This window comes from Eublepharis macularius, chromosome 6 (assembly GCF_028583425.1).
Source record: "Eublepharis macularius isolate TG4126 chromosome 6, MPM_Emac_v1.0, whole genome shotgun sequence".
In the NCBI taxonomy this organism is placed as follows: domain Eukaryota; kingdom Metazoa; phylum Chordata; class Lepidosauria; order Squamata; family Eublepharidae; genus Eublepharis; species Eublepharis macularius.
The window spans coordinates 80,837,795-80,865,261 of NC_072795.1; the positions used below are offsets into that span (position 1 = coordinate 80,837,795).

Sequence of the window (27,467 nt, forward strand, 5' to 3'; positions counted from 1 at the left end):
GAATTCTTCTCTAAATTTAATTTCACCCTCAACTTTTTACCGGGGAAAACTAACTTCCTGGCCAACGCTCTGTCGCGCATGCCCCAACATCAGAGCAAAAGGGAGGAGACTATTGACACTGTATTCACCCCCTGGCAACTAGGGGGTGTGGTTACCACTTGCAACCAAGCTCAAGCAGAGGAAAAGGGGTGGAGAGCAAAAGTGAAAAGCGAGGTGGAAAAAGAAGGGGAGGGAGCACCCAAAGCCAAAATGTCTCAAACGGCGGAGGGAGACTGGGTTAAAGACGATCGGTTGTATATACCTGCCAGCCTCAGAAAAGAAATTCTGCACCGCTGTCATGATGTCCATACCACTGGTCATTTTGGCTATCTGAAAACCCTCCACCTAATACAAAGGCAATTTTGGTGGCCTGGGATCCGAAAAGATGTATTCCAATATGTATCCTCCTGCCCAACCTGTATAAGCGCCAAAACAAGGAAAGGAAAACCACCTGGACTCTTACAACCATTAGAAACACCCAATAGACCCTGGGAAGTAATATCCATGGATTTTTATTACTGATTTACCGCCCTCCAGAGGCTGCTCCTGTATTCTGGTAGTTGTGGATTTTTGTTTTCTAAACAAGCACATTTTATTCCGTGTACAACTATATCCATGGCCAAAAAACTAGCTGAATTATTTATGAAACATATTGTGAAGCTGCACTCTTTTCCCTCTAAAGTGATATCGGATTGTGGAGGACAATTTGTTGCCAACTTTTGGCGGGAGCTTCTCCAATTAACCGGAATAGAGCAAGGAATCAGCTCTGCTTTCCATCCGCAATCTGACGGACAGTTCGAAAAAACAAATCAAGTCTTAGAACAGTTCCTACGTTGCTACATTAATTTCCAGCAAGACAACTGGGCGGAGATTCTGCATTTTGCCAAATTTGCTTATAACAACGCAGTCCACAGTTCAACAGGTGAAACCCCCTTTAAAATCGTACATGGCTACGATGGACAAGCATTCCCCTTTGAAATGCCAATGAAAAAACAACCCGCCGGAGATTTGCACTAATGGTGGACTAACATCACCGAACAATGGGCAGCTATCCAAACAGCTTTAACCAAAGCCAAAGCAGACTACAAAAAATACGCCAATCGCCACCGTGCGGCCCAATGGGAATTGCAACCAGGAGATAAAGTATATATCTCTACAAAAAACCTCAAAGTGGAACAAACCAGCAAAAAAACTGGCTTTAAAGTATTTAGGTCCTTTTCCTGTCAAGAAAATAATAAATCACGTGACTGTAGAAGTTATTCTTCCAAAGAATCTACGCCATGTCCAACCAACATTCCATATCAGCTTGTTAAAAAGAGCTCCTGCACCAGACAAATGGCACCCATCACCAGCAACCCCTATTCCCACCATGATTGATGACCAAGTACATTACGAAGTTGAAGAAATTCTGGACTCTAAGCTCAGATGCCATAAACTTTACTACTTAATCCGTTGGAAAGACTTTGAGGAGGGGTATAGGGAATGGGTGGAGTCAATTCACGTCAAAGCTCCCCATTTGATCAAACGTTTCCATCAGCAATATCCCAACAAGCCGGCGGGAGTGGGGTCTTAAGGGAGGCAGAATGTCAGGGTCTGTTTGTATGTTGCCTGACAGGAAGCAACCTGACTAACGCCATGTTTAATTCTTTAGTTGTTTAGTCTTCTTTTCCCTCTAGGCCCCACCTGCGAGGAGCCGTTTCCATGGGAGAAGACACTGTCTTATCTTTTCTGCAAGCCGAGTTGACCTTGACTAGTGTTCCCACAGAGAACTCTCCTGCTATGTGAACTCTGGGGGGAGGCTGGGCTCTGAGAGTGTGAAATGTAACAACTTCTATTCTGTATCTCATTCCTAACAATGCCTTGTTCAGACAGGGTCTCAAATCCTGGAATATGGATGTCTAGGCCTGAATGCTGTCTTTCAAAATAAAACCTTTTGAAATCAAGAAACCTTGTCTTCTTGCAGAAGGGAGTAAGGCAGACTCTCGTGTCTGGAATGCCATAGCCTGACATCATTTCTGGTCTGTGAGATTCTGGTGTGTTTTTTTGTCCACACCGTGTCAAAATGCATCAGGATCATGAGGGCTTGCGGTGTCATTACCGATGCATCACAGCACCAGCCCTTTCTCCTTCTTCTTCTTCTTCTTTGCACATGCGCTGAATTGATGCATTGCAGGAGTGCTGGATCAACCTATTTCCTGGATTTCAGTCTCACCACTCCACCACTAGAGATGGGCACGATCCAAAAAAAATTAACGATCCAGCTGATCATGGATCGGCACCGGCGACAATCCCGAATTAACGATTCACACCGATCATCTCCCGTTCCTGAGCTGTGGATTGTGGATTGTGGATCATGGAGGCCAAAGTGGGCCACGCTGCTATTCCCAGCTATTTGGGAAGGTGGGTGGTGGTGGCAGCGGCTGGGCCTGGCGGTCACGGGGAGGCGGCGACGAACCACACTCCAAACAGCTGTTTCAGGGGGGCTTCCAGCAACCCATGTTGGGGCTCTGTTCACCCTCCCTCAGCAACACAGGAGGTCTGTGTTTGGCCATCAGAGCTGCCTATCAGGGTTTGCAGGGATGAGATTGGAGTGCCCATGGCTACAGAACACCCCCTTCCCCCTCCCTCCCCTGGGTGTCTTCTCCCAACTTGTGACTGCTTTGCTGCTCCGTGGTTGGAAGGAAGCCCTGCTGATCAAGGAAAGCTGGGCTTCCATTCGGGTTTCCAGGGTGACAGAAGGAGGGCAAACAGAGCTCAGGCTCTTGAGTAGATTGCTGGTGCCTGAGTGTCTGGATCCCCGATCCGAGCCCAATCCGAGCCCGAACGCAACGATCATGCCCATCTCTATCCTCCACCCCTCCCTTTGTTGATCCTGATTGGCTGATTTGCCTGTTTTTTTTTTCCTTTTTAAGGAATTTCACATGTGATTAGCTGTGAGAATTGTCTATTGGCCAGCCAAACAATGGAAAAAATAGAGGATGGGGTGGGGGGATTCACTCACCTAAACAAGGAAATGTTCTTTCTCAGAAACAAAGAGTAATAATATTTTTTAAAAGGAATTTTATTTTGAAGTGATCATCTCATCAGAGCAGCGATGAATCGCTGGCAAAGCTCCATTTCTGCCTCCTTCTCTGTTGCCCCCAAACATCTGTTTCTCCACCATAGAATAAAAAGATAATCAAAAACTCAATATTAAAATCTTTATTTCTGATACCCAGATATTTAGTCCCCTATACAATATTCCCACCCATGCCAGAGCAAAAAGAATAAAAAGGAACTTCCCCTGTGTGCTTTCAAACCACTGATGCATCAATCCTGTGCTGGACTTAAAAAAAAAAGTAAGGAAAGAGGGGAGGGGGAAGTATGGAAACAAGAGGGGGTGGAAAGGATGGGAGAGGGAGTGGCTGGCTAGATGAGAGTAGCCAGTCACAATCCAGTGGACTGGCAGGTGGCGAGAGAGGGGGAAAGAAGATAGAACACCAAAAATGGAATAAAGACTGTGCATGGGGAAACAGCCTACCGCAAAGTGGATTTTTTAAAAAAAGTTAGGGTATAAGCACTCCCAGGAAAGCTGTGGAAAAGCTGCCTAGTGGCTGGAATGACTATTCATGGCATCAAATCTGGAGGAGAAAAAAAGGAAGGCAAGTTCATGATGTAGGGAAGAGGGTCAGAAAATGCAACCACAGTTTTAAAATCTATTAATAATATGCTGATATCAGGCAAAAAGAGGTAGAGAAGCATACCAGATCAGGCTAACAAATGCAGTGTCATGGGAGAAGTACTACAAGAAACAGCAGCACTCTGTTGTTTGGCTGTTGTTTGCAATAATTGTAAGGCTGCACGCACAGGCTAAGTTTCAGTACGGTTAGAGAGCCAGTTTTTTTTAACAGTATAAGACTGCCTTTTGTTGTATTATGGGTAAAGTGGAATCAAGTTATATAGGGTCAGCTTTGTGAGAAATTATTTGTTTTCACTCAGACTTCTAGCTTTTTTTGGCAGTTACTCGTGGTATTGGAACTTGCCACCACTCAAGAAGCCATCAGTACTTCAAGTACAGTATTCTCTGTCCTGATGGATTTGTCAGCTATCCATGTGAATCATTTGAATCTTTCAAGGAGGTAAGCATGTCATTCTGACTGGTTAAAGCTTACTCAGTTGATTTAATTTGTATGCTTATGGTATAGGACTGTTAATAAGCTGTTATGTTCACTTCCACAGTTATAAAAATAAAGTGATTTAGAGAACCAGTTAAGTCCAGGATGGCTCTGCCCACATTTCTAGGGACACACTAATAAGTTTAACTCAGAATCAGGGTGCATGCCTCAAACATAAAGCATTTTAACAACAAAGAAAGATACTGGTTCTATTCTGATGGATTAGTACTCAACAACAAACCACAGCTTGACAGCTTGCATCAGATGCCATGACAACCATGGTGTCATAACTGGGAGCTATGGTTTATCATGGCATCTGAATGCAAGCTAATTGTTGTGTGCAGCGTACCTGTCCCAAATCATTTGAGTGCAACCAGTCCTCACACATACTGGATTATGTGCAAGGACTTCTAGGGTAGAAAGTGCTTACCAAGCATTGTTTTAATCATTTGCCAGATGGATAGCATACAGAACAGGAATAGTCATATCTGAACTTTGAAGTTTAAGTCTTAGGGACAGGATAGCAGCAAAAGTTTTGTGAATTTCTATTTAAATAAATGTTAGAATGGAAAAAAATATTCCTTGTTGACTAACACACTAGCTTGCCCCTAGGGGAAATGTTTTCCATGTCCCAAAGAAGGCTGCCCCATGATGGGTTATTATGCTGATCGGTTCCATGATAAACTGAAGAAGGACAATCCAAAGTACTTTTTAATCACAGGACCTCCCCTAGGGGAAATGTTTTCCATGTCCCAAAGAAGGCTGCCCCATGATGGGTTATTATGCTGATCGGTTCCATGATAAACTGAAGAAGGACAATCCAAAGTACTTTTTAATCACAGGACCTGTGGAGCCATTTTGCAGTGAGTGCAGATACTAAAATAATTTTGATATGCATGTATGTGGATGGAATTGTAGTACAATCTCTAGACAGAAGAAGGAAGTCAATGTAATATTGGTAAGAAAACTATATACATCCCCATGATCCTCTCCTAACTTTCCATATGGAAAAATAAATGCATTTTCACCTGAAAAGGATTTGGAATGAGGGAGTGGAGGGATACCCATGTTGGGATACTTGGCTCATGCTGTGAACTACTGCCAAGTGGTCTTGGAATCATGTGTGAAACACAATATGGTGTTCCATGTCTGAAAGCAGATATTTTCCCCTTCCTCATAATCTACAGGAGGTGGCTAAAGTGGGAGGGGGGAAGAATAGATACAAATGAAAACAAAATGATCAAAAAAATTAAAAAACTAACTTAACAGCAGTAAAACATATTGTACATCCAGAATCTAATAAAGCAATCTTAGAATCATAGATACATCATAAAACAAAGAGGTGAATGGGGGGGAAAACATGCCTAAGTCTCCCCACCCCCTGTGCTGTTTTCCCAACTTAAAATTACTTCAGGGTCGCTATTTGCCCCATTTGGGACTCCATATATGCTAATGGGCTAATCACACTTTTCTGTTGGAAAAATGGCACCAGGGGAGGCTTAAGCATCTTCTCCCTATGTGCCATGATCTGCATCCAAATCAGCCCTGCATACACCTGGGGCTGCCAGAACATGTCTGCTGGCCTGACCTGAGAACATACCCAGGCCCGCCCTTGGACGGTGATGGTTCATAAAGCTAGTTAGAAGTACAGCAGCTTCTTCCCACCCTATCCTATCAGGTTCAACATCATACATACATTACTAACTATAATTCTTCAAACTAAACTTGAAAGTTACTTATTTTATCGTCAGTTTGTAAGCCTTGCATTTCTTATTCTATCTAACCACTGAATTAAATTCCTCATGTATTTTTGATGTAGGCTGGAGGTATAATGTATCTGTCAAGTTATCTGGAACTACAAGGGGAGATATTAACATAGTTTTTTCTGGCAAAGAGGGAAATGCAAAGAAATACCAAATTGCAAGGTATGTATGTTTTATACTATGGGGGCAAATGGTTTTGCAACTTTGCTATTTTTAATAGTTACTGCAGCCAAATAATTGTTAGTATGGACATTAACTTGTAAACATTATGTAGGCATGCCACAAGACAATGGTTGCATTTATATGGTGTGTGGAGAGTACCCTCAAGTCATAGCTGACTTATGGTGACCATTGGTGGGGTTTTCATGGCAAGAGACTAACAGGGGTGGTTTGCCGTTGCCTACCCTTGTAACCCTGGTCTTTGTTGAAGGTCTCCTATCCAATTACTAACCAAGGCTGATCTTGCTTACCTTCTGAGATCTGAGGAAGGAAAAGACAAAAAAGAAAGACACGTAAAGAAGGAAGGAAAGACATGAAAAGAAGTAAAGAGAAAGGAAGGAAGGCATGGAAAGAAGGAAAAGAAAGAAAGAAACACATGGAAAAAGGAAGACATGGAAAGATATGGAAAGAAATAAAGAGGAAGGAAGGAAGGGATGGAAAGAAAGAAAGAAAGAAAGAAAGAAAGAAAGAAAGAAAGAAAGAACAGATAGACAGACAGACAGACAGACAGACAGACAGACATGAAAAGCTATGGAAAGCAGTAAAGAGGAGGGACGGAGGGATGGAGGGACAGACATGGAAAGCTATGGAAAGCAGTAAAAAGAAAAGAAGGAAGGAAAAGAAGGAAAGAGAGAGAGAAAGAGAGAGAGAGAGATGGAAAGAAGTAAAGAGGAAGGAAGGAAGGAAGGAAGGAAGGAAGGAAGGAAGGAAGGAAGGAAGGAAGGAAGGAAGGAAGGAAGGAAGGAAGGAAGGAAGGAAGGAAGGAAGGAAGGAAGGAAGGAAGGAAGGAAGGAAGGAAGGAAGGAAGGAAGGAAGGAAGGAAGAGAAGAAAGAAAGAAAGAAAGAAAGAAAGAAAGAAAGAAAGAAAGAAAGAAAGAAAGAAAGAAAGAAAGAAAGAAAGAAAGAAAGAAAGAAAGAAAGAAAGAAAGAAAGAAAGAAAGAAAGAAAGAAAGAAAGAAAGAAAGAAAGAAAGAAAGTGCCCTTCCTGGCATGCTCGCTGCAAGCGCGGAGCAGGCCAAGTGCGGTACCCACAGAGGAGCACCCGACATGGCGAGGGCGGGCAGGCTGTCCTTGGCCCTAGCCTGCCCCTTCTTTGCTCCAGCCTTGGGAAAGGAAGGAGGAGCGCTCTGGGTCCATTGATCAAGAGAGCAGCTCCCTCCCTGCCCTCTTGCCAAGTGACACCAGTCCCAGGCACCGGCTCTGCCCCTTAAAGGAGCCTGAGGAAGGGGCGAGCTTGCAAGCCTCTGGGAGCTGCCAAATAAGGCTCAAAGAGCCACCTGCGGCTCATGAGCCACCACTTGGCCACCCCTGCTCTGGAGCTACACATGCTTCCAACCCACATTCAATAGTGGGAGCTCATCTATGCACAAAAGCAGGGCTTGCCTTTCCACTCGGCAGCCCTAGGCAATTGCCAACTAGCCTGTCGCTTCTGTGCTCATCCAGATGGGTGGCAGTTTCCTGCTTCCCTTTACCTCCTTGCCCTGGTGCAAGGTGTGTGTGTGTGTAGGTGTGTATGGAGGGTGGGCAGTGGCTTCCTGGTATGGGAGGTAGGCAGAGGCTTCTTGCCACACCTTGGTGTGAAGGAAGAGACCAAACAGTCACTTCTCCAGGGCATGGGGGGGACAGATCCTTGGATAGGCCCTGTGCAGGCATGTGGATCTGCTTCGTCTGTTGGAAGGCAGTTAGGGAAGCCCCTGGGGTCAGCATGTACAAGGAAAGGAAGGATAGTTCCTTTCCAGAAGGAAAGATAATTGTGTTTTTTTATCAGTTTTTGATTAAGAGGAGGGTTCCCAATCTGATATTATGGTGTATTAAACTTTTTAAAAAAATAGGAAACATTAGATAGAAGACAATAAACAGACATTTTTTTCCAGGTCGGGTTTCACCATATGCTTATCCACCACCACCACCCATCTCAAACTGTAAAATGTAGGGCCATAAAACTGGGCCCCATGTTCTCCATGTTGGCGCAGAAAGTCCTGGTTTTGTAGTGCACAAAAGTATGGAAGGAAATCAATACAACTGTGTAGGAAAAACCAGCTCATGTTAGTAGACAGAGCAATAATGAAGAAGCTTTTAATTAGATTCGGAAAGTAATTATTTAAAATCAGGATGCCTTTAATTATCTATTCTTTGAAAGTGCTAGCTCCTTTCCTTGGATACAGCAAAATTAAACAAGCCTTTTGAGGAAGAATTGAATTGTACCTAGATTAGCGGCCACTGGGATTGTTGTGGTATAGAAGCAACTTCTAGAAACCCTTGCCCTGCTAGATCAATGGAAACTTAAATAAGATCTATTAAAGAAAAAAGTAATAGTCGTGATTTTTTAACAGGTAATAAATACATTGTCATGAATTTGCACAGCCTCCACTGCACTTCACTAGATGCACAAAATGGCCAAGATGCTTGGTCAATTGCATACAGTGAAGAAACAACAATATTCTATATCAGGATTTGAGTCCAGTGGCATCTTGGAGACCAACAAGATTTTCAGGGTATAAGCTTTTGAGAGTCAAAGCTCCCTTTTTCCTTGGATCTAAAGAAGGAAGCTTTGACTCTTAAAAGCTTATACCCTGAAAATCTTGTTCATCTCTTAAGATGCCATTGGACTCAAACATTGCTGCTCTATTGCAGACCAACACTGCTACATATCTGAGACAATATTCTATAGTGGCCTGATGATAACCAAAATACATGGGAAAACATTTTAGATCTAACCAGTTCAAGTATCAAGATGATATGCGTGCACAGAATAAAATGCAATCAGCGTACATTGTAGCCCAGCTTTTTCAACCTCACCATTCCCTTTTAACCTTCAATCTGCAACATGGAATCTATTTTTAATTTTTGAATATATATGCCCCTTTCTCTCTCTCTCTGTCCTTTTCCTTTATCCTCCCCTCTCCAATTTTCTCCTTCTCCTGGAAACCATCCCAAACAAAACCAGAAATAATAGTGTAGTCATCATGAACAATTAATGTTTTTTGTGCTTGAGAGTTATTGACAATTAATTTTGCCCAAACAAAGATCCTATGATTCCCTAAGTTAAGGCATTTGAAGGAACACCCCTGGCAAATTTATGGAGAAACTATCAAAGAAAGACAGTTTAAATATCTTGGTGTGATGTTTAATCACGACTTGTCCTGTTTAATTATGTTTAATTATGATGACTTAACTCCCATATAAAATCTGCCATAAGAAAGTCCCAAATGACATTAACCATTCTCAAGAAATTTCTTTTATACCAAAGGTCGTTAATTTATCCCACTTTTGCTAAAGTTATATAAAGCCATCATTCTTTCCAAATTGCTCTCCACTGCTCCAGTCTGAGTCAATGGACCACTGAATCCTCTTGATAAGCTCCAGTAAACTTTCTTTCGTAAGATCCGTTCTCTTCTTCCCAGTGTACCATTGGTGCAGCTAGAACTCAGATTCCCTCAAATTTCACCAACAGCATGGTACCATGCTATTAAATTTAGACTATCAATCTATAAATCTAATGCTCTACAATCTTTACTTCAACTAATAACAGCTGACTCCTGGTTGGAAACCTGGCTTCGACCAATTGATTCAAAGCTTGCTATATTAAACCGAAATTTAAATCCTAGGGATTCACTGAAAAATTCTTTGTTATCTGTATGAAATCGATTGTTTAAAAAAGACTGGGTTGTGCTAAAATTCAAAGCTAACCAGAAATGTTCCCCTATTTGTTTTCATTTATCTTATCAGAAAATGTTCAAACTGACTAAACATCTCTTTTATTTAACAGTTCCAAAATATTGACTCTTTCATGTTACTTAGATGCAATGTGTTACCTTCCACCAAAATGAAGGGCCATTTTAGTAGAATTCCCCCTTAGAAATATTATTGTATTTATTCTAAGGATCAAGTTGACTCAATTGCCAATATCCTTTTTAGCTGCCCCTGTTATAATTCACTTGGCAACCAATATATTACTCCCTGGACTGAACATCTACAGAACATTTCTAAACAACAGAAACTAAAGATTTTACTATCAGGCAAGAGAAAAAGTGTACATGTGATCTAGCTATATTTATCTATGCAGTTATAAATTATGTATAAGATACTTCGATATATGGCTTGTAGGCTATCAAGTTGCAGGGAAAGGAAAGGAAATAGTGTAGTCTACAATATAATTGTGTCCAATGTAATTGCTCAATAATACATAACAAAAAGAATGCAATGGAAAAGTTAATAAATAACCCCATAAAAGTAGACTTTAAAGTAGCTGGATGCCTTGTTTTAGAATAATAATGCATAATGCAACCACAGAGTTTGCAGGTGACCTTGAACAAGTCACACACACTCCATGGTCCCTTCAACTTGAAATGCAAATGACATGAAACGTGAAAGAACAGCACCTTCGCACACTGATTGAATGAAATGACTCAGAATCAGAAAAAGAGTTGTACTGATAATCTGTAATTCCTTTCCTCATTTATCCATTTACAGTGGCCACCTTCAGCATGGACGGATATATTCAAAGCTCATTGATACAGAAATTAATCCTGCCAATGCAGCAAGAGTTGCGTTTCTTTGGCATAAGAGGTTCTTAACGTTACTTTGGACTAAGCTGGGAGCAGTAAAAGTCAACTTAATTCGTGGTCAGGATGGGCATGAGTAAGTACAATTATTGTGAGACACATGTCGGGGTGGGGAATTCCATGCACTTGTCAATCTGCCCCCAGAGAATGAGTTCTGCATATGCATCAGGGCTTCATCCTCAGTTTCCCCACACATACCCTAGGTGATACCTGCCCAGACATTCCTGAAACTTTCAGAGCCAGTGGAGCAGCTTCTGATGCAGCACTGTTAGCTGCTCTTTGGGGAAGAAAAAGTTAGGAAACTCCAGCATTCAGAAGCATAATACATGCCCAAGGCCATGGCCAGAATCTCTTCAGTGTATCCTTACTATCCTTTGAATAGTACTTGGTTGTTCAACTGAAACTCTGTTTTAGGAGATCACAGCTTTGAATCAGAAACACATTTAATCCCAAGACTGTGTCTGGCAGCCTCTGCTCCTTCTGAAGAGCCAGCAAACGTGAGAATGGAACATGCTGTACAGAGGAGAGGCAGCAATGGTACTGGAAGTCTTCTTGACATGTTTTTTTCTCCCCACAGGACTCTCTTTTGTGGCAAGGGGAGAGTAACATTTGGAGTTCCTCAAACTCTCACACCTTGTTGAATCCCCCCACCGAAGGAGGAAGATAGTAAAGAGGAACAGATTTCTCCACTTTGTCACTGAAACAGCTACCAGTTTTGAAATGTGGCTATTCAAAGCAAGTCAAGTCTTTGTGATGTTTCCCTCATTATTTCAACTCAGTGTCTAATCAGTGCTGTTTTAAAGTGAGAAATCAGTGTTAAATACACTAATGTATTTTTGCTTTGTATGTTGAAGTAAATACCAGAACAAGGGTTCTTGATATTTGCACAGGGACCCTCTACACGTTAAGAAACAAAATACTTGAAGGAAATCAGCTACCCAAATTCATTATTATCTGAGGAAAGGACCCAGACAAATTGACAGGAAATGGAAGACACAGCCAAAAGCCTCATGAACTGTTCCAAAGAGATGACCATAGAAAAGGAGAAAGAGCTGCAAAAAGGTTGAGAATGGAATCATCTTGAAGGACCATTGATCCACAAAACCAAACTTATTATGGTTGATTGGGGTGAAGAGTAAGTATGTGCCTTCCTGCTGGCAAGTGTTTGAAATTCTACAGAGACAGATCTGATAGGATTAGAACAATACGCAACAATGGGTACAAAATGGCTACAAGAATTATAATAAAGGAATATCAACAGGGAGTAAAATGTGACTCCTTGCTTTCTTTGACCTGTTGTTTGTTTCGAATCTCAGAGTATCTGTACAAAAGCTAGAAATGGTTATAGAATAAGCAGACGCTACTTCATTTCTAACCCTCATTTTAGGATTTTAACAACTTGAAAAGATTTCAAGTATTTGGTAGGTTCTTCAGATTTTTAAAAACAGACCATGTATTTTTGTAACTCTGCAAGCGATAGCATGAATTGTTGTTGCTCTGGCATGCTAAGAGTTCAAGCAGCGAGGAATGGGAGGGGGGGGGATAAATTGCTTCTAAAATAGCAGAACTCCAAAACATATTAATATTTTGCTCACTTTCATCATCTGATAATCTTGATCAATAAACAGTGATTTTATAAATATTAAGTATTGGTCTATGAACAGAGTTACAAATATTTTGCAACAGGTGATCTCTAACCCTCTAACACATACCAAACATGCAGAACTATGAAAGACCTGAAGCCTTCTGAGGAAGCCGTTTACCTTCCATCATACACCTGGGAGGCACTATTTGTCCCCTTAGGGAAACTTATGTAGAGCCCTTGATAAACATGGTTTCCCCAAAGGGGCAGATAGCACACTCTGCGGGCAATTCAGGGTTAGGAAAATGGCATGGAGGAAAGCCTTAAGCCTCCTTTCCCTGTGAGCCACAGTCCCACTTGGAATTATCCCAGCCCCCACGCAACTGGGAATTGAGTTCTGAGGACAAAAACTACAGTGCAAGTCTGACAACCAGGACCTCAGATGGACCTACTCAGATGTCCATGGGAGACTCTGGAAAGTCTTATGCAATGTACTTCAGTCTTTTACAAAAGTTTCTAAAGAAGCTCTGTCTTTATTTATGGGGGTCTATGAAAAACCAGCAAATTCTATTGCAATTGTTCCATGAGAGAATCCAAGGAATCAGATATCACAAACAATTTAGATGTCACCAACAAATTTGTTCATGATGAACAAGACCTGATTTTCAGGTAGGTGCACTCCCTTCTTCCCCTTCCAACTTCCTCATCCCTTTATGGGCCAAGTCTGGCTTGAAGGCTTTCTTTTTTAATCTAAGTCCCATTTGTTATGATGCCCAAGTGCAGGCATCACACTCAACTGGAATGTGTTTCTTCTCTACAAACCAATGTCCATATCAGCAGGCCTGCTGATCCTCCAGTTTCTGTGGCTGCTGTTATAGTGGGAAACCCTTTCATTTCTATGGGGGAAGCCAATAACAAGCCCTGCCTCACAATGGCACCCATGTTCTGAAAAGCTTGGCAGATGCCAAGGAAGTAATAGCAGGTGTCTTGTCACCCACAGGCACCACATTGGGGAGTCCTGCTTTAAGGACTAGGCTTAGCAGGTTGTCTGCTATGGCAGGCATCCCCCCTCCTCAGACACAGGCTCCTCCTGCTGCTTGATGGAGCAGTGGGATCAAAATGCAGCGCGGGGGGTAGCATCAGGCAATGCCAACTAAGATGTCACATCTGGATATGAACCCAAAAGTGATGTCATGCCATTATGAATGCTGGTTTTCTCAGTCCCTGCTCCCCCCCCCACACACACACACACCTCGGGGCAGACAGCCAAGGGCTGGCAGTTATGTGAGAGTATAAGCTTTCAAGAGTCCAACCTGCCTTCTTCAGCTTTGACTCTCGAAAACTTATACCCTTGAAAAATCTTGTTGGTCTCTAAGATGACACTCCTAATGCCAATAGATTGCTTTGTAAACTAGATCTTTGAGGTTCTGCTATATTTTCTAAATAAGAGTAGACTAGTGCTAAGTTGAATAAAGTCCTGGATGAAAATCAAGAACAGCTGGCTGATTTTACTGCAAACACTCTTATATAATTTGGCAGCTTCACATTTGTGTGCACAGATGGTGTTGTTTTTTTCCTTCTCACAACTAGACACTGAGAAATACCACAGCCTGTAGTCAGATGGGTTCTAGAAATACTCCTTATGGCTACTTTCAACTTGCTGAACCTCACAGGTGGAAGAGAAAACCACTAAGGAAGAACATTACAAGAGCATTAACCACCTTTTTCCAAGCATAGTCTTAACTTTTAAACATGATGTGAGCATATCTGCCCCACTATGTAATTCCTCTAAACAGGAAATTAATTATTTCCCTCTGGAGCAATAGACAACACTAATTAGAATTCAGGTTCCAAAGTATGCTATCATTAGCTACTTTGTAAAGCGTTCTTTAATATTAATTCAAAAAGCACAGCATCTAAGAGCCATATTTATACCCAGCATTTTGTATGTAAAGTTCACACTGACATAAAACAATAAACACATAATAAAAAACAGCAGTCCAAAGTCAATAGCACCATCAGCAGGTAAAAGCAGAGCAGTCATATACCATAAAAACAGTTACTAGAAAACAATTCACAGAGGAGCACATAAAATACCATAAAAACAGAACCATAAAAACTAAAACCTCAGAATCTGAATAATGATCTGTACAAGTTCATAAGGAACAAGATACTCCCTGATCATGGGGGAAGGTTATAAAATAACTCAGGAAAATAACAACATTCAATTTATATATTGTCCTTCAGGACAACTTAATGCCACACTCAGAGCAGTTTACAAAGTATGTTATTATTATCCCCACAACAACAATCACCTTGTGAGGTGGATGAGGCTGAGAGAGCTCTGGGAGAGCTGTAACTGACCCGAGGTCGCCCAGCTGGCCAAGAGGAGGAGTGAGGAATCAAACCCAGTTTTCCAGTTTGGAGTCCTGCCTCCCTTAACCACTACACCAAACTGGTGTCAACTGTCATCTAAAAGGTATCAAATTTGATGCCAGACAAGCCTTTGTGGGGAGAAAGTTCTGTAAACTTGGAGCCACAACAGAAAAGGTTCCACCTCTGGTGCTCACCCGCCTTGCTTCTGCTAGTGGCACTATACAGAGTTTGGCCTCTAAAGCTGGCCTTAGACAGTGGGAAGAAGGTTCGTACAGGAGAAGCCTCATTCATATATGAAACCAATATATCGTACCTCAAAACACATACACTTACTTGTTAGGGACACTCACATGAATGTACTTGTATTGTGACACTCAGGCTGTCAACCGACCCCAACAAGCTTCTGTGGTGCAAGTAGGCAGCAACAGTCACCTTACATAATTCTGACAAGACAGTTCATCATTAAGCTTTTTAAAATAGGTTATTTTCCACATATTTCATACACATGCACTTCAAAGGCTACTTTCCATAAGTGATCCCACTAACTGCCAGCCACATTACTGATTTACTTAGTATTTAAAATAAACAGACACAGCCTCAAAGAGATGCTTTAACTGACCACACACCCTATCAAAACTGTTCTATATAATTCAATGTTACTCGTTCACTCATTATTTAATACACAAATAGACTAGCCCAACTTTGTGTATTTATGATAACCTTAATCTGAAATACACACGTCAGCTACTATCTTTACATGCCTTTTTTACTTTTCTGTAAAAGCCTCAAGGATAACTTGGTTTATAAAAAGGCATGGTTTGCTGAACCTTGGGCAGAGAGAGCAGCAAGGGCCAAGCAGTAAGTCACACCTTATCTCATCATACTGTTGTTAATGTAATTCTTTGTATGGTGCAGTTCTTATAACAACATGAGGTAAGCACAATATTAATACAAATGGACAAGATTCAGGAAGCCAATGAATCTTCTCTCTTTTTTAAAATTCTATTTTAGATGTTTGCACTTTGGAGCTTTGCACTTTTACTGATAGACGCTGCTAAAGGTGAGAGATTAAATTGACAATTATTCTTACCATGACATCACAATGGCACCATATTAGTTTTGGTTTGCAGAAATGTTAGTACTCTTTGAGGTACTTGCATAATGTCAGAGGATGAGACTTGAGCAGTATCATATAATACACAGTAAGTGTGTTGTGAGGAAACAAGATTGAAGAGATACCATGGCAGGCAAAAGAATTTATGGCAGATCTGACCTTTCAACACAGGAACACCTCATGAGATTTTGTTATTAATAGCAGCATTTATATTTAGAGCTCCACACACATTTTCTTACTGTAATCCAAACAACAGTCCTGTAAGGTGTTGTTACGTCCATACTGGGGTGGGGGACACAACTGAGACCGAGAGAGGAGGCTAGCCTCAGGCCAATTAGTGAATTCTTGACGGAAGTGAAACTGAAAACTGGACTTCCCAGATAATATTATATACATACCACCATCTCCTGAAATATTTGATGCCAACCTGGCTTAGGATTTAGAGAGCCAAACTGCATGTTATTAACAAATATGTGTAATAGAACCCCAGTAGCTCTCTCTCTCTCTCTCTCTCTCTCTCTCTCTCTCTCTCATAAAGGGAAGCAGCACATTGTAGAGGGGCAATTTGAAATGGAGGAACCCACTCCAAACCCTCCCAGCAGCTGTTTTTTCCCCACCTGGGCACTAAATGCATCCTTCTGATGCACTGAAAGAGAGACATGGGTGTTCACCCCACAAATTCTATTTTCCATGAAGAGGAATCTCAATATTCTGCACCAAGTACATGCCAAATAAATAAGACAAACTGAACATTTTCCTAATTTTTACTATTTAAATTACAGGCATTGTTTTGGCTTGCCATAATTAGTCTTTCTTGGTAGGAAACAAAATCATGAAAGTCTATCCAAAAAACACATGGAGGTAGTAGTGGAGGTGTACAGGAAAGAGGTTTCAAGGCATAACTATTAGGGCGTGGTGTTGATTATAAGGAAGAAGGGTGGATTCAAAAGGCTCTTCTGGTTAAAAATACTATCAAAGAAATTCCTTTTGTGTCATTCTGATACAAATGGACAATAATGCTGGTATATAAAATTAGAGGAGAGATGCTACACGAGGAAATCATTCTTATTTTTTCACACTTCCAATTGTTTGGTTCACATAAACAGGAACAGAAGTCTGCTATGAGCATTTGGGCTGCTTTACAGATGACATACCATGGTCTGGAACTGTTGAACGGCCAATTAAAAGATTACCCTGGTCTCCAGAGAAGATAAACACTCGCTTCCTTCTCTATACTAAAAATAACCCCAATAACTTCCAGGTGAGGTCTTCTGTACCAATTAAACATTACCAGATTCTCAGATGCACTGAATAAAAAGGGAAAATATGAGGATGATTCTGAAGTTATTTATGTGCACATGTAAAAAGTCACCTTCAGCAGTAAGCGCATCAACCATTTTCCATACTACAGTTGTGAATCTCTGACAGTGTTAGGAATAGACTTGAAGAAGCACTCAAGAATTAAATTCAGTATTTTATAGTCATGAGATTGTTTTGATCAATTTTGGGAGGATGAAAGGGAAATGCCTAGTACTTATATTCTTTTATACTTTTCACAGGAAATCACGGCAATTAAGCCAGAAACTATTGATTACTCAAACTTTAACGCCAGCAAGATAACTCGTTTTATTACTCATGGATTTGTAGACGAGGGGGAGGAAAACTGGTTGTCAGACATGTGCAAGGTACAGTACAATGCAATTGTTCATAAATCAGCTCATATCTGGACAGGCAATGCTGAACATTATCACTTTTCTTCAAGCATAATGAATGCATGTTTCTACATAGAAAGCATAGTACTAAAAGTCCCAATTAACTATCCTTTAGTTATGGAAGGATTTAAAGATTAGGTTCCCCTTTGCTGTATAATGAAGCCAGATGTTAACTATGATTGTAAAAATGTGACCTGATCATCTGTGAAAAGATGCAGGCACTCGTATTTGCCATGTTTGCATATATTTATTTGCCACATTGATTGAGTCATAAGTGTTCATTGCTGACTTCTTCCCATCAGTGCAGCACAGACGGCTTTGCACAAACAAATGTATTTTGGTGGAGAGTACCAAGGGAAGGCCAATGAAGCAACCTCATTTTTCAGGAATTCTTCATCTGAAGGTTTTTTCTCACAGGGAAAGAACGTACATCATTAGACCATAGCATCTTCCATTTCAATTGATGTGTTTTGCCTGTTCTCCACATGAGGAACTGAAACAACCTCATGACCTCAATTACTACTGGAAAGGTTCAGATTTTTTCTTTACCAGAGGTATTCAGAAAAACCTGGGACAGATCTTAAAGAGAATTATAAAAGCCAGTAGTCAAACAGATGATGCAAAGACCTACAGAAGGCTGCAAAACATTCCCCAAACTGGATTTCACCACTTATATAGCCTTTATTTAGCATTTCAGTGCACAAAAATGCACAAAAAGAGGGACTAAGGCTCTTTTGTAAAGTATAGAACATCCTCAGGGCAGCATAATCAGGTAAGCAATGAAATATGACACAGTCAATATACTAACAGATAGCCATCAGCCAATATGGCTGCTACCTAAGCTTAGCTGTGAAACATTTCAAAACAGAAAAAGGTTCAGGAAGGATGCTGGTGGCAGGATGATGTCTGTTTTATGCTGTGGTGGCAGAATGATGTCTGTTTTATGCTGTTTTCATCAGAGAATGTTTGAAGTAGAAGATGTCAACTGCATCTGCATAGACTGGAGTAAAGGTTCCAGGTGTCCATACACCCAAGCGGCAAACAATATCCGTGTGGTGGGAGCTGAAGTGGCTTATTTTATAAATATCCTTAAGGTAAGAGTGCTTCAATTCGCTGCATTGTATTTATGGATCTTACAGTTACTGAAAAGCTTTATGATCAGGACACATTAAGTAATTTGATAAAATCTGTATCATAAAAACCTAATTATTTTCCAAGGACCACTTATTTTGTGAAATAATTCTCAGACTGATACTTTAGTGTTAATTCTACTACAGGAACTCTATATAGTTGGGGAAAGGAAAAGATAAGGAAATAAAATGCCAGAATAGTGTTAGTATGCAGATCTGACATTCATGAAACGGGTCCAGACTAGATTCCAAATGATAAAAAGCACAATTTAAAAAATGCTATATCAAAATAAAAATGATTTTAAAACTGCATATAGAAATAAATTCCCTTTGAGGTAATTTAGTACAATTATTCTGAAGAAGCTTTCTTTCAATGTAGTGCTATGGCAGTTCCTGATGCACTATTAAGCATTTACTTTCTATATTACTTTTAGCACACAGTGCATTTTATGTGAATTAGGTTTATCCTCCAGATTACGTGTTGGCCACCATCCAACTGGTTTCTAAAATGCATCAGTGGATCACGGCATTCAAATAAAGTCTAGATAATTCAAATTTTACACCCTGATAATTGAAAGATAATTGCTCTCAGATTCTGCCCATGGCTGATACCTAAATCCACTTCTTCCAAATTATCTTCCAACAATTATCAGCTGAGCCATGCCCCCCTCAATAGTTTTCAATAAATTATCAAATGCACTTTTGTTCACAAATGTACACTAGGTCGGGATCTCAACTAGCTGATTATAGTTTTAAAGAAACCCTCAAAAGGTATGAAACAAGTCCAAATAGGAAACCAAAGAAACAAGGCTGTTTCTTTGCAACATCATAGCATGCCCTGATGCTAAATATCAAGTACTGAATAAAATTCCTGAATAAGCTTAGCAATCATGAGATTAGAGGATAGGTCTCCCTATGGATTGAAAGGTTAAATAGTAGGAAGCAGAGAATAGGAATAAATTGACAGTTCTCACAATGGAGGAAAGAGAGTAGTGAAGTTCCACAAGGATTCGTATTGCAATTGCTGCTATTTAAGTTGTTCATAAATGAAATAGTGAAGTAGCCAAGATGGTAAAAACCAAAGAGGACTGTAGAGAACTACAGGAGGATCTTTCTAAATTTGGTGAGTGGACAATGAAGTTCAACATGGATAAGTGTTAAGTGCTACATACTAAAACAAAAAATTCCTAATTTTTATATATATACTGTCAGGTCTTGCCACGTATTTTCACTGTATCACTCAGGTGTATGAGTTAAAGTTACTTTATTAAAGAAGAATACCAGTATCAAGATGGTCAGACAGGATCATTGGCTGAAGTGACTCAATGTAGCAAAGCAAGGTTAATTATAGGACAAAGTCCACGCCCCCCCAGTGGGAAAGAAAGTTAGGGTTTTGGCATGCTGAGACCCGAAACAGACATGACGAGTTACCTCAATTCAACCTGGGTTTCCTTGCCTCAAGGTTTGACGGGAAGTGTAGGCGTCCTTGCAGGTGCCTCGCTGCATTTCTCCTTCCCCTGCTTGCATGGCCCGGAGCTACATAGCCGCACGTGCTCTGCCTCCCCCACCCTCGTTGCACTGAGCATCACTTCATCTCCCCCCTCCCTCGTCTGATCCAGTCCTTGCAGTTCTGGGCTGCGCGGCTTCTGGTGGGAGCCGGGCGAGTGAGGGGGAGATGCAGCATGCTCCGGGAGCCTTTCCTCCCGCTCTCCCGGTGCAGCCCGGTGTTGCTCTGTGGGGGCTGGGCCAGGCGAGGGGGGGGAGATGAAGTGACGCTCAGTGCGACGGGGGAGGCAACTCCACCCCCCTCGCCTGGCCCAACCCCCACAGAGCGACACCGGGCTGCACTGGGAGAGTGGGAGGAAAGGCTCCTGGAGCATGCTGCATCTCCCCCTCGCTCGCCTGGCCCCCACCAGAAGCCGCGCAGCCCAGAACTGTGGGGACTGGACCAGACGAGGGAGGGGGGGAGATGAAGTGACGCTCAGTGCGACGGGGGGGGAGGCAGAGCATGTGCAGCTATGTAGCTCTGGGCCACGCAAGCAGGGGAAGGAGAAATGTAGCGATGCACCTGCAAGGACGCCTACATTTCCCAACAAACCTTGAGGCAAGGAAACCCAGGTTGAATTGAGGTAACTCGTCACGTCTGTTTTGGCTCTGAGCCAGGGAGCCAGGAGAGAGGGGAGGAAGAAAAGGTTGAGCTCTGCTCAGTCTCTTAGGAGGTTAGTGTGGTCTCGGCTGGAACTTCAAGGCCACATTCTCAGGCCAGCCAGGAAATGGTAATCAAAACACCAACAAGATAAGCAGCTAGCAACCAGTCAGCAAAACAAGTTCCCTCTCCATGTTCTCAGAGGTACACTACCCATTGCAGCAAGAAATCCATTAAATCATGACAGATATGTTGGAGGCGTATCTGACATATACAACATAATGCCCACTCAGAGCACTTTACAATGTGTGTTGTTATTATCGTCATGACAATCGCCCTGTGAGATGGGAGGGGCTGAGAGAGCTCTGAGAAGCTGTGACTGAGCCAAGGTCACCCAGCTGGCTTCCAGCATAGGAGTAGGGAATCAAATCCGGTTCTCCAGATTAGAGTCCTGCCACTCTTAACCACTACACCAAACTGGTTCTTATATAGAAGTGCAATGAATATGCCAAATCAGTGTACTGTAGAGGTTAAAAAGGTGAACTCCATGCCAGGAATTATTTGGAAAGAATTGAAAATAAAATGGCCAATACTGTAACATCCTGCATAGGACCATGGTGCAGCCTCATTTGTAATACTGTGTATAGTTCTGGTCACTGTATTTCAAAAAAGATATTATAGAGCTGGAAAAAATACAAAGGACCACCAAGGTGATTAGGAGGTTAGAGCAGCTTCCCTGTGAGGAAATCCTGGAGAGTCTGGGTCATTTCAGTCTAGAAAAAACACAGTTGAAGGGAGAAAAAATAGAGGCTTATAAAATTATGCTTGGAATGGAGAAAGCAGATACAGTGAGATTTTCCTCCCTCTTCCATAACACTAGAACTCAGAGGAACCAAATTAAGATGTTGGGAAATAGGTTCAAGACAGACAAAATGAAATACTACTTTACTCAACCAGTAATTAAACTGTGGAAACTGCCACTAGAGGAGATAATAGCTATGAGCACAGTCCGTTTTAAAAGGGGGATAGACAGATTCATGGAGAAGAGATCCATCAATGGCTACTAGCAGTGGTGATGGGAGTCTCCATATTCAGAAACAGTGACATTCTGAATATCAGTGCTTGGAGGCAGAATCAGGGGAGGGACTTGTCCTCTAGACCACGTTTGTTTGACCCCTCCCAGGCAACAGTTGTCTGTTGTATGAAACAGTATGCTGGATTAGATGGACCACCGGTCTGATGCAGCAGGCTTTAATTATATTCTTATGATCTAAGTCAACAAACACCTGCATGGCATGTACAGGTGCTAAATTCAGCATAGGATTGCCAGCATAAGGTTGTCAACTGGCAAGAGACAGTTGGTTAAGAGCAACAGGACTCTAATCTGGAGAGCCAGGGTTTGATTCCCCACTCCTCCGCTTGAAGCAAGCTAGGTGACTTTGGGTCAGTCATGGCTCTTTCAGAGCTCTCTCAGCCCCACCCACCTCACAGGATGATTGTTGCGAGGATAATAACAACATACTTTATAAACCTCTCTGAGTGTGGCATTAAGTTGTATATGTCAGATACGCCTCCAGAATATCTGTCATAAGTTATGGATTTCTTGCTGCAGTGTGTAGTGTACCTCTGAGAACATGCAGAGGGAACTTGTTTTGCTGACTGGTTGCTAGCTGCTAGTTGTCCTGAAGGGCAGTATATAAATTGAATGTTATTATTTTTATTGTTATAACTGGCAGGAGACACTTGGACCCTTGCTGGTAACATAATGATGTCATGAGTAGAGATGGGCACAAACCGAAATACGAACCAAAATTAAGCATGAACCAGGCCGGTTTGTGGTTCGTGAACCACGGTTCGTCAGATCCCATTTCTGACGAACCGCCATGAACTTTAGGCTGGTTCATTTGGTTTGTTTTTTTGGTTTGTCACTGCAGACAACCTGGTGCCAATCAATCAGTTTCCTAGGCAACAGGGGATGGACTTCCTGCAGACCTTCTGCTGACCCAGAAGTGACCTTCTGCTGGCCCAGAATTGACATTCTGTTGACCCGGAAGTGATGATTTTCTGACCTGGATGTGATGTTTTCACGAACCAAACAAACTGGTTTGTGAACCAGGGGCAGGTTCGTGAAAGTTCGTGGTTTGTGAAATTTGACGAACCACAAACCACATGGTTCGGTTTTTTTCCGGTTCGTGCCCATCTCTAGTCATGAGCAATGTGCTGACATCACTTCCCATACAATTGGAAGTTACATCAGCACACTGGAGCATGGGTTGTCACCCCCTTTTCTCCTTTATTTTTCTCCCACCACTCACCTGAGAGGCAATGGGAAGGGCAACAGGAACCTGGCAAGCTTAATTCAGCATGCGGTGAAGCTGATCTAATTGTTTCACCATGCAGCCAGCTCAGAATCAACTCCAAACCATTGGTTGGCCACGGTGAGGTAAACACGGATCAAGTTGGAAGCTAAGGAAATGGTGAAACTCTCACAGAATTACTTCATCCATGCCAAACTCACCCTGGAACCACTTAAGCCATGCTGTCATGAAAACTGTCTCTGTCTTGTTCATAACATTTCATAGGAACCCCAAATCCAGAATTTCCTCAGGCACACACCTGCCAGTGTATATGTTCAGTTTTCTTTACAACTGTTCTCACCATTAGGCAAGGTATGGCTACTCTCCTTCCCTTGTACATTTCATTGGCCATAGCCTTGGAGCACATGCAGCTGCTGAAATGGGAAGCAAAGTACCAGGAGTTGGAAGAATAACAGGTAGGCAAATGCAGGCATAAAATGGTATCAACCAAGTATTGCTGAACCTGAATCTTGCTTGGCACGTTTACAGATATAGCAATAGGGGCTGAGTGAAGAAAAATAAAGAAGGTGATCAGCTTACAAATGTGAACATGTGTCTCCATGTACATGTGTTCTGCACACAACTGTATTTTGTAATATGGCATTTGAGGGCTGAATAGTGCAGGAGTCTCTTATCTTTGATATTGACAGATTCAGCTATTGCTATCAGGGTCAGATAGATCAGTGCCCCCCCCCCCAAATCCAGCACTGACCCTGTCAGTTAAGTGTGTGTGTTAAGTACAGTCAAGTTGCTTTTGACTTATGGTGAACCTAAAAATAAAAGACTTTCAAAACATCCTGTCATTAACAGCCTTGCTCAGATCTTGCAAAGTGGAAGACATGGCTTCCTTTATGGAATCAAGCTATCTCATTTTGGATCTTCCTCTTTTCCTACTGCCTTCTATCTTTCCTGGCATTAATCATCTTTTCCAATGTGTCTTGTCTTCTCGTGATGCGTGCAATAGCCTCAGGTTCGTCATTTTAGTTTCTAGGGGGAATTCAGTCCATTTATGTGTCTTTTTGGCAATCAATGGCATCTTTAGAACTCTCCTCCAGTGCCACATTTCAAATGAATGAATTTTCTTCCTGTCAGCTTTCTTCACTGTCCACCTTTCACATCTATACATAATAATGGGGAATATCATAGTGTGGATTATCTTGATCTTGGTCCCCAGAGAGACATCCTTATCTTTAAGGATCTTTTCTAGTGACTTTATGGCTTCACTTTCAAGTTTTAATCGCCTTCTGATTTCTTTTATGCAGTTTCCCTTTTGGTTGATGATTAAGCCAAAGAACAGAAAATCTTTTAACCAATTCAATTTCTTCATTGTCAACTTTAAAACTGTATAATACTTCAGTAGTCATTACTTTTATCTTGTTGATGTTTAGCTGTAATCCTGCTTTGGCACTTTCCTTTAACCTTCACCAGATGTGGTTTCATCTGCAAATATCAAACTATTAATGTTCTTTCCATCAATTTTCACTCCAGTTTCTTTTAAATCTAATCCAGCTTTCCATATAATGTGTTCTGTGTATAGGCTGAACAGATAGGGGGACAGTATACATCCTTGTCTGATGCCTTTGCCAATTGGAAACCATTGTTTCCCCATATTCTGTCCTAACAATAGCTTCTTGTCAGATACACATTGCACATCAAAACAATCTGTTGTTGTGGCACACTCATTTCTTTTAACACCTTAGCTTTTCATTCATAGCTAGAACATCCATAGCTTTTCATGATATACACAGTCAAAAATTTGGGGATGATTGTATTCTGAAATTCCCTGGCATGTTCCATTACCCATCATAAATTTGCAATGTGCCTTTTCTAAAACCCACTTGAACATCTGGCAGTTCTCATTCCATATATGGTAAGAGTCTTTGTTGAAGAATTTTGAGCATCACTTTGCTTGTGTGAGAAATTAATGAAATAGTCCCATCTCTGCTGCATTCTTTGGTATCCCTTTTTCAGAATTGGGATGTAGATAGTTTCCAGTCTGTGGGCCATTATTTTGTTTTCCATATTAGTTGACATATTGTCCAGATTTTGATGGACTCAGTTTCTGTGTCTTGAAATAGCTGCAATAGTATACCAATAGTATACCGTCTACTCCTGGTGATTTGTTTTTCTGAATTTCGTTGAGTGCAGCTTTCACTTCACTTTCTAAGATGTCAGGTTCTTCATTTAAAAAATTTCCATGTTGATCTTTCAGCACCCCTATCCATGGTTTGAATTTTCCTTTGATTTCCTGGATTTTGAGGAATAGACCTCTTGTTCTTCCTTTTTTGTTGTTCTGTTCTATTTCTTTGGACTGGTTATTATAACATACCTCTGTCTCTGTGTACAAGCCGCTGAAAAGCTTCATTTAGAATTCTGGTTCTATTTCTGTTTTTCTTTTGCTTCTTGTCTATCTTTAGCAATTTTAAGAGTTTCACCTGTCATCCATCTAGGTTTCTCCCTTTCTTTTGGCTACAGGAATAGTATTTGCAGATTCTTTCTTGATCATATATCTGGTTTCAGCCCACAGTTCTTCTGGTTCACAATTAAGTAAACCTAGTCATGCAAATCTGTTCTTTGTATGTCTTTAAATTCTTCAGGGATGTAATTTAGATTATATTTTGGCACTATGCTTCTTTTAGTATTTCTCGTTAGCTTTATTTTAATTTTTGACATTAACAATTCATGGTCTGTACCATGAATTCTGATTTTGTTTTAGCAGAGAGAATAGAGCTTCTCCATCTTCTGCTTCTGATTATGTAATGTATTTGATTTCTGTATTAGCCTTCTGTTGATGTATATGAATCATGTATATGCAATGAACAAGTTGTTGGCTTCACAATATCCTGTGAGTCGTTCCCCTGCTTCATTTTTTAATCCTAATCCAAATTTTCCAACAAAATTTGATTCTGATTTGTCTCCTGCTTTTGTATTCCAGTCTCTTATGATTATCAGCACATCTTGTTTAGGTGTATAATCAATTTCTTCTTGGACACTTGTATGAAAGTTTTCAGTGTCTTCCTCTTCAGCATCTGCAGTTGGAGCATAAATTTGAATGATAGTTATATTGATAGCCTATGAAGTCTGGTTGATATTAATCGGTCAAACTTTGTGTTATACCTCTTCATTGCTTGTGCTACATCTTACCTTACTGTTAGAGCAACACTGTTTCTTCTGAGCTTATCATTTCTGGGGTAAAACAATTTGTAATTTTCTGGCTGAAAATGTCCTAATACAGTCCACTTTAGTTCATTCACAACCAGGATTTCAATGTTTAAAAATTCAATTTCTTGTTTTACAATTTCAAGCTTGCCTTGATTCATACTTCTCACATACCATATTCCTACTATGTGTGTCACACAGCTTTGGACTTTCTTTTTGCATCTTTTCACATCAGCAACTGGACATCCTTTTGGCTTTAGTCCACTCCTTTCATTAAGAGCAGTGCTATTTGTACTTGTCCTTGGCTCTTCCCCAGTAGCCAACTGAGTGCCATTCGACTTGACGGTCCTGTCTTCCAGCACTATATCTTCTTTCATTTTGGATTGTCTCATCATAGGGTTTTTGAAGAAAGAGATTATCAGAAGTGATTTATGATTGCCTTCTTCTGTGCAGTACTAACCAGGGTTAGCTGAAGTATCACTGCCATAGTCTGTGAAAGATCCTCCACCAGTGTTGCCTTCCACTACTGCTGCTGCTCAGAAGCTATTTTTCAAGTATTCCTCTGCCCCCATCACAATTGGAACTGTAAATTATCCCTGCTGCTGTGACCATTGATTCCTGAAGGAGGTGGATGCATCTTAGTTTGGTGTCTCAGCTTTGACCATTCTGCCTTGAGTGACTCTGCTAGGAGTTTCAATTCCTGACTGAGTCTGTGCTCCTGATGGTATTGCTTGCAGCTTCAATGACACGCTCAACCCCCCCCCCTCACTACATTAAGGTGTGTGCTCAAGAGGAGGGTGTCAGTGATGGCTGATGAATTTTAGGAAAAGCTGGTTGGTCAGAACACCTATCATACGGTTATTGGGGGAGGGGAGGAAAATGATGGTTGGTATCTTCAGGCAAAGCAAAGAAGCCCTGAGAAGTCCAAATAGAAACTCCATGTTTCTTTATCTGTTTGCTGCATGTTTAATTACTTCCCATCACCCCTGAACAGTAAGAAATTTCTATAGAGCAAGTTCTATAGTGTTCTTCCCTCATAATTCCACCAAAGATACTTCACTGTGCTTTAAGCTATAATTTACTGAATCTGAGCTCTCCCTTCCCCAACCGAGAAAATTGTTGCCCGTATGTTACCTGAACCAATATAATAC

General features: G+C 41.2%; 2 protein-coding genes across 2 annotated transcripts in view; both read left to right on the top strand.

The window, feature by feature from the left end:
* Positions 1 to 11,381, top strand: part of LOC129332851 (pancreatic lipase-related protein 2-like) — a 34,286-nt gene extending 22,905 nt beyond the window's left edge. The window contains exons 7-11 of the mRNA XM_054984144.1: positions 4,039 to 4,157; positions 4,927 to 5,056; positions 6,013 to 6,118; positions 10,649 to 10,816; positions 11,318 to 11,381. Of these exons, the coding sequence (XP_054840119.1) occupies positions 4,039 to 4,157; positions 4,927 to 5,056; positions 6,013 to 6,118; positions 10,649 to 10,816; positions 11,318 to 11,381 (587 nt within the window). The remainder of the gene's footprint in view (positions 1 to 4,038; positions 4,158 to 4,926; positions 5,057 to 6,012; positions 6,119 to 10,648; positions 10,817 to 11,317) is intronic.
* Positions 11,382 to 15,537: 4,156 nt separating this feature from the next.
* Positions 15,538 to 27,467, top strand: part of LOC129332856 (inactive pancreatic lipase-related protein 1-like) — a 32,045-nt gene continuing 20,115 nt past the window's right edge. The window contains exons 1-6 of the mRNA XM_054984152.1: positions 15,538 to 15,556; positions 15,710 to 15,758; positions 16,919 to 17,073; positions 17,372 to 17,497; positions 18,484 to 18,618; positions 23,465 to 23,573. Of these exons, the coding sequence (XP_054840127.1) occupies positions 15,710 to 15,758; positions 16,919 to 17,073; positions 17,372 to 17,497; positions 18,484 to 18,618; positions 23,465 to 23,573 (574 nt within the window). The 5' untranslated portion in view covers positions 15,538 to 15,556. The remainder of the gene's footprint in view (positions 15,557 to 15,709; positions 15,759 to 16,918; positions 17,074 to 17,371; positions 17,498 to 18,483; positions 18,619 to 23,464; positions 23,574 to 27,467) is intronic.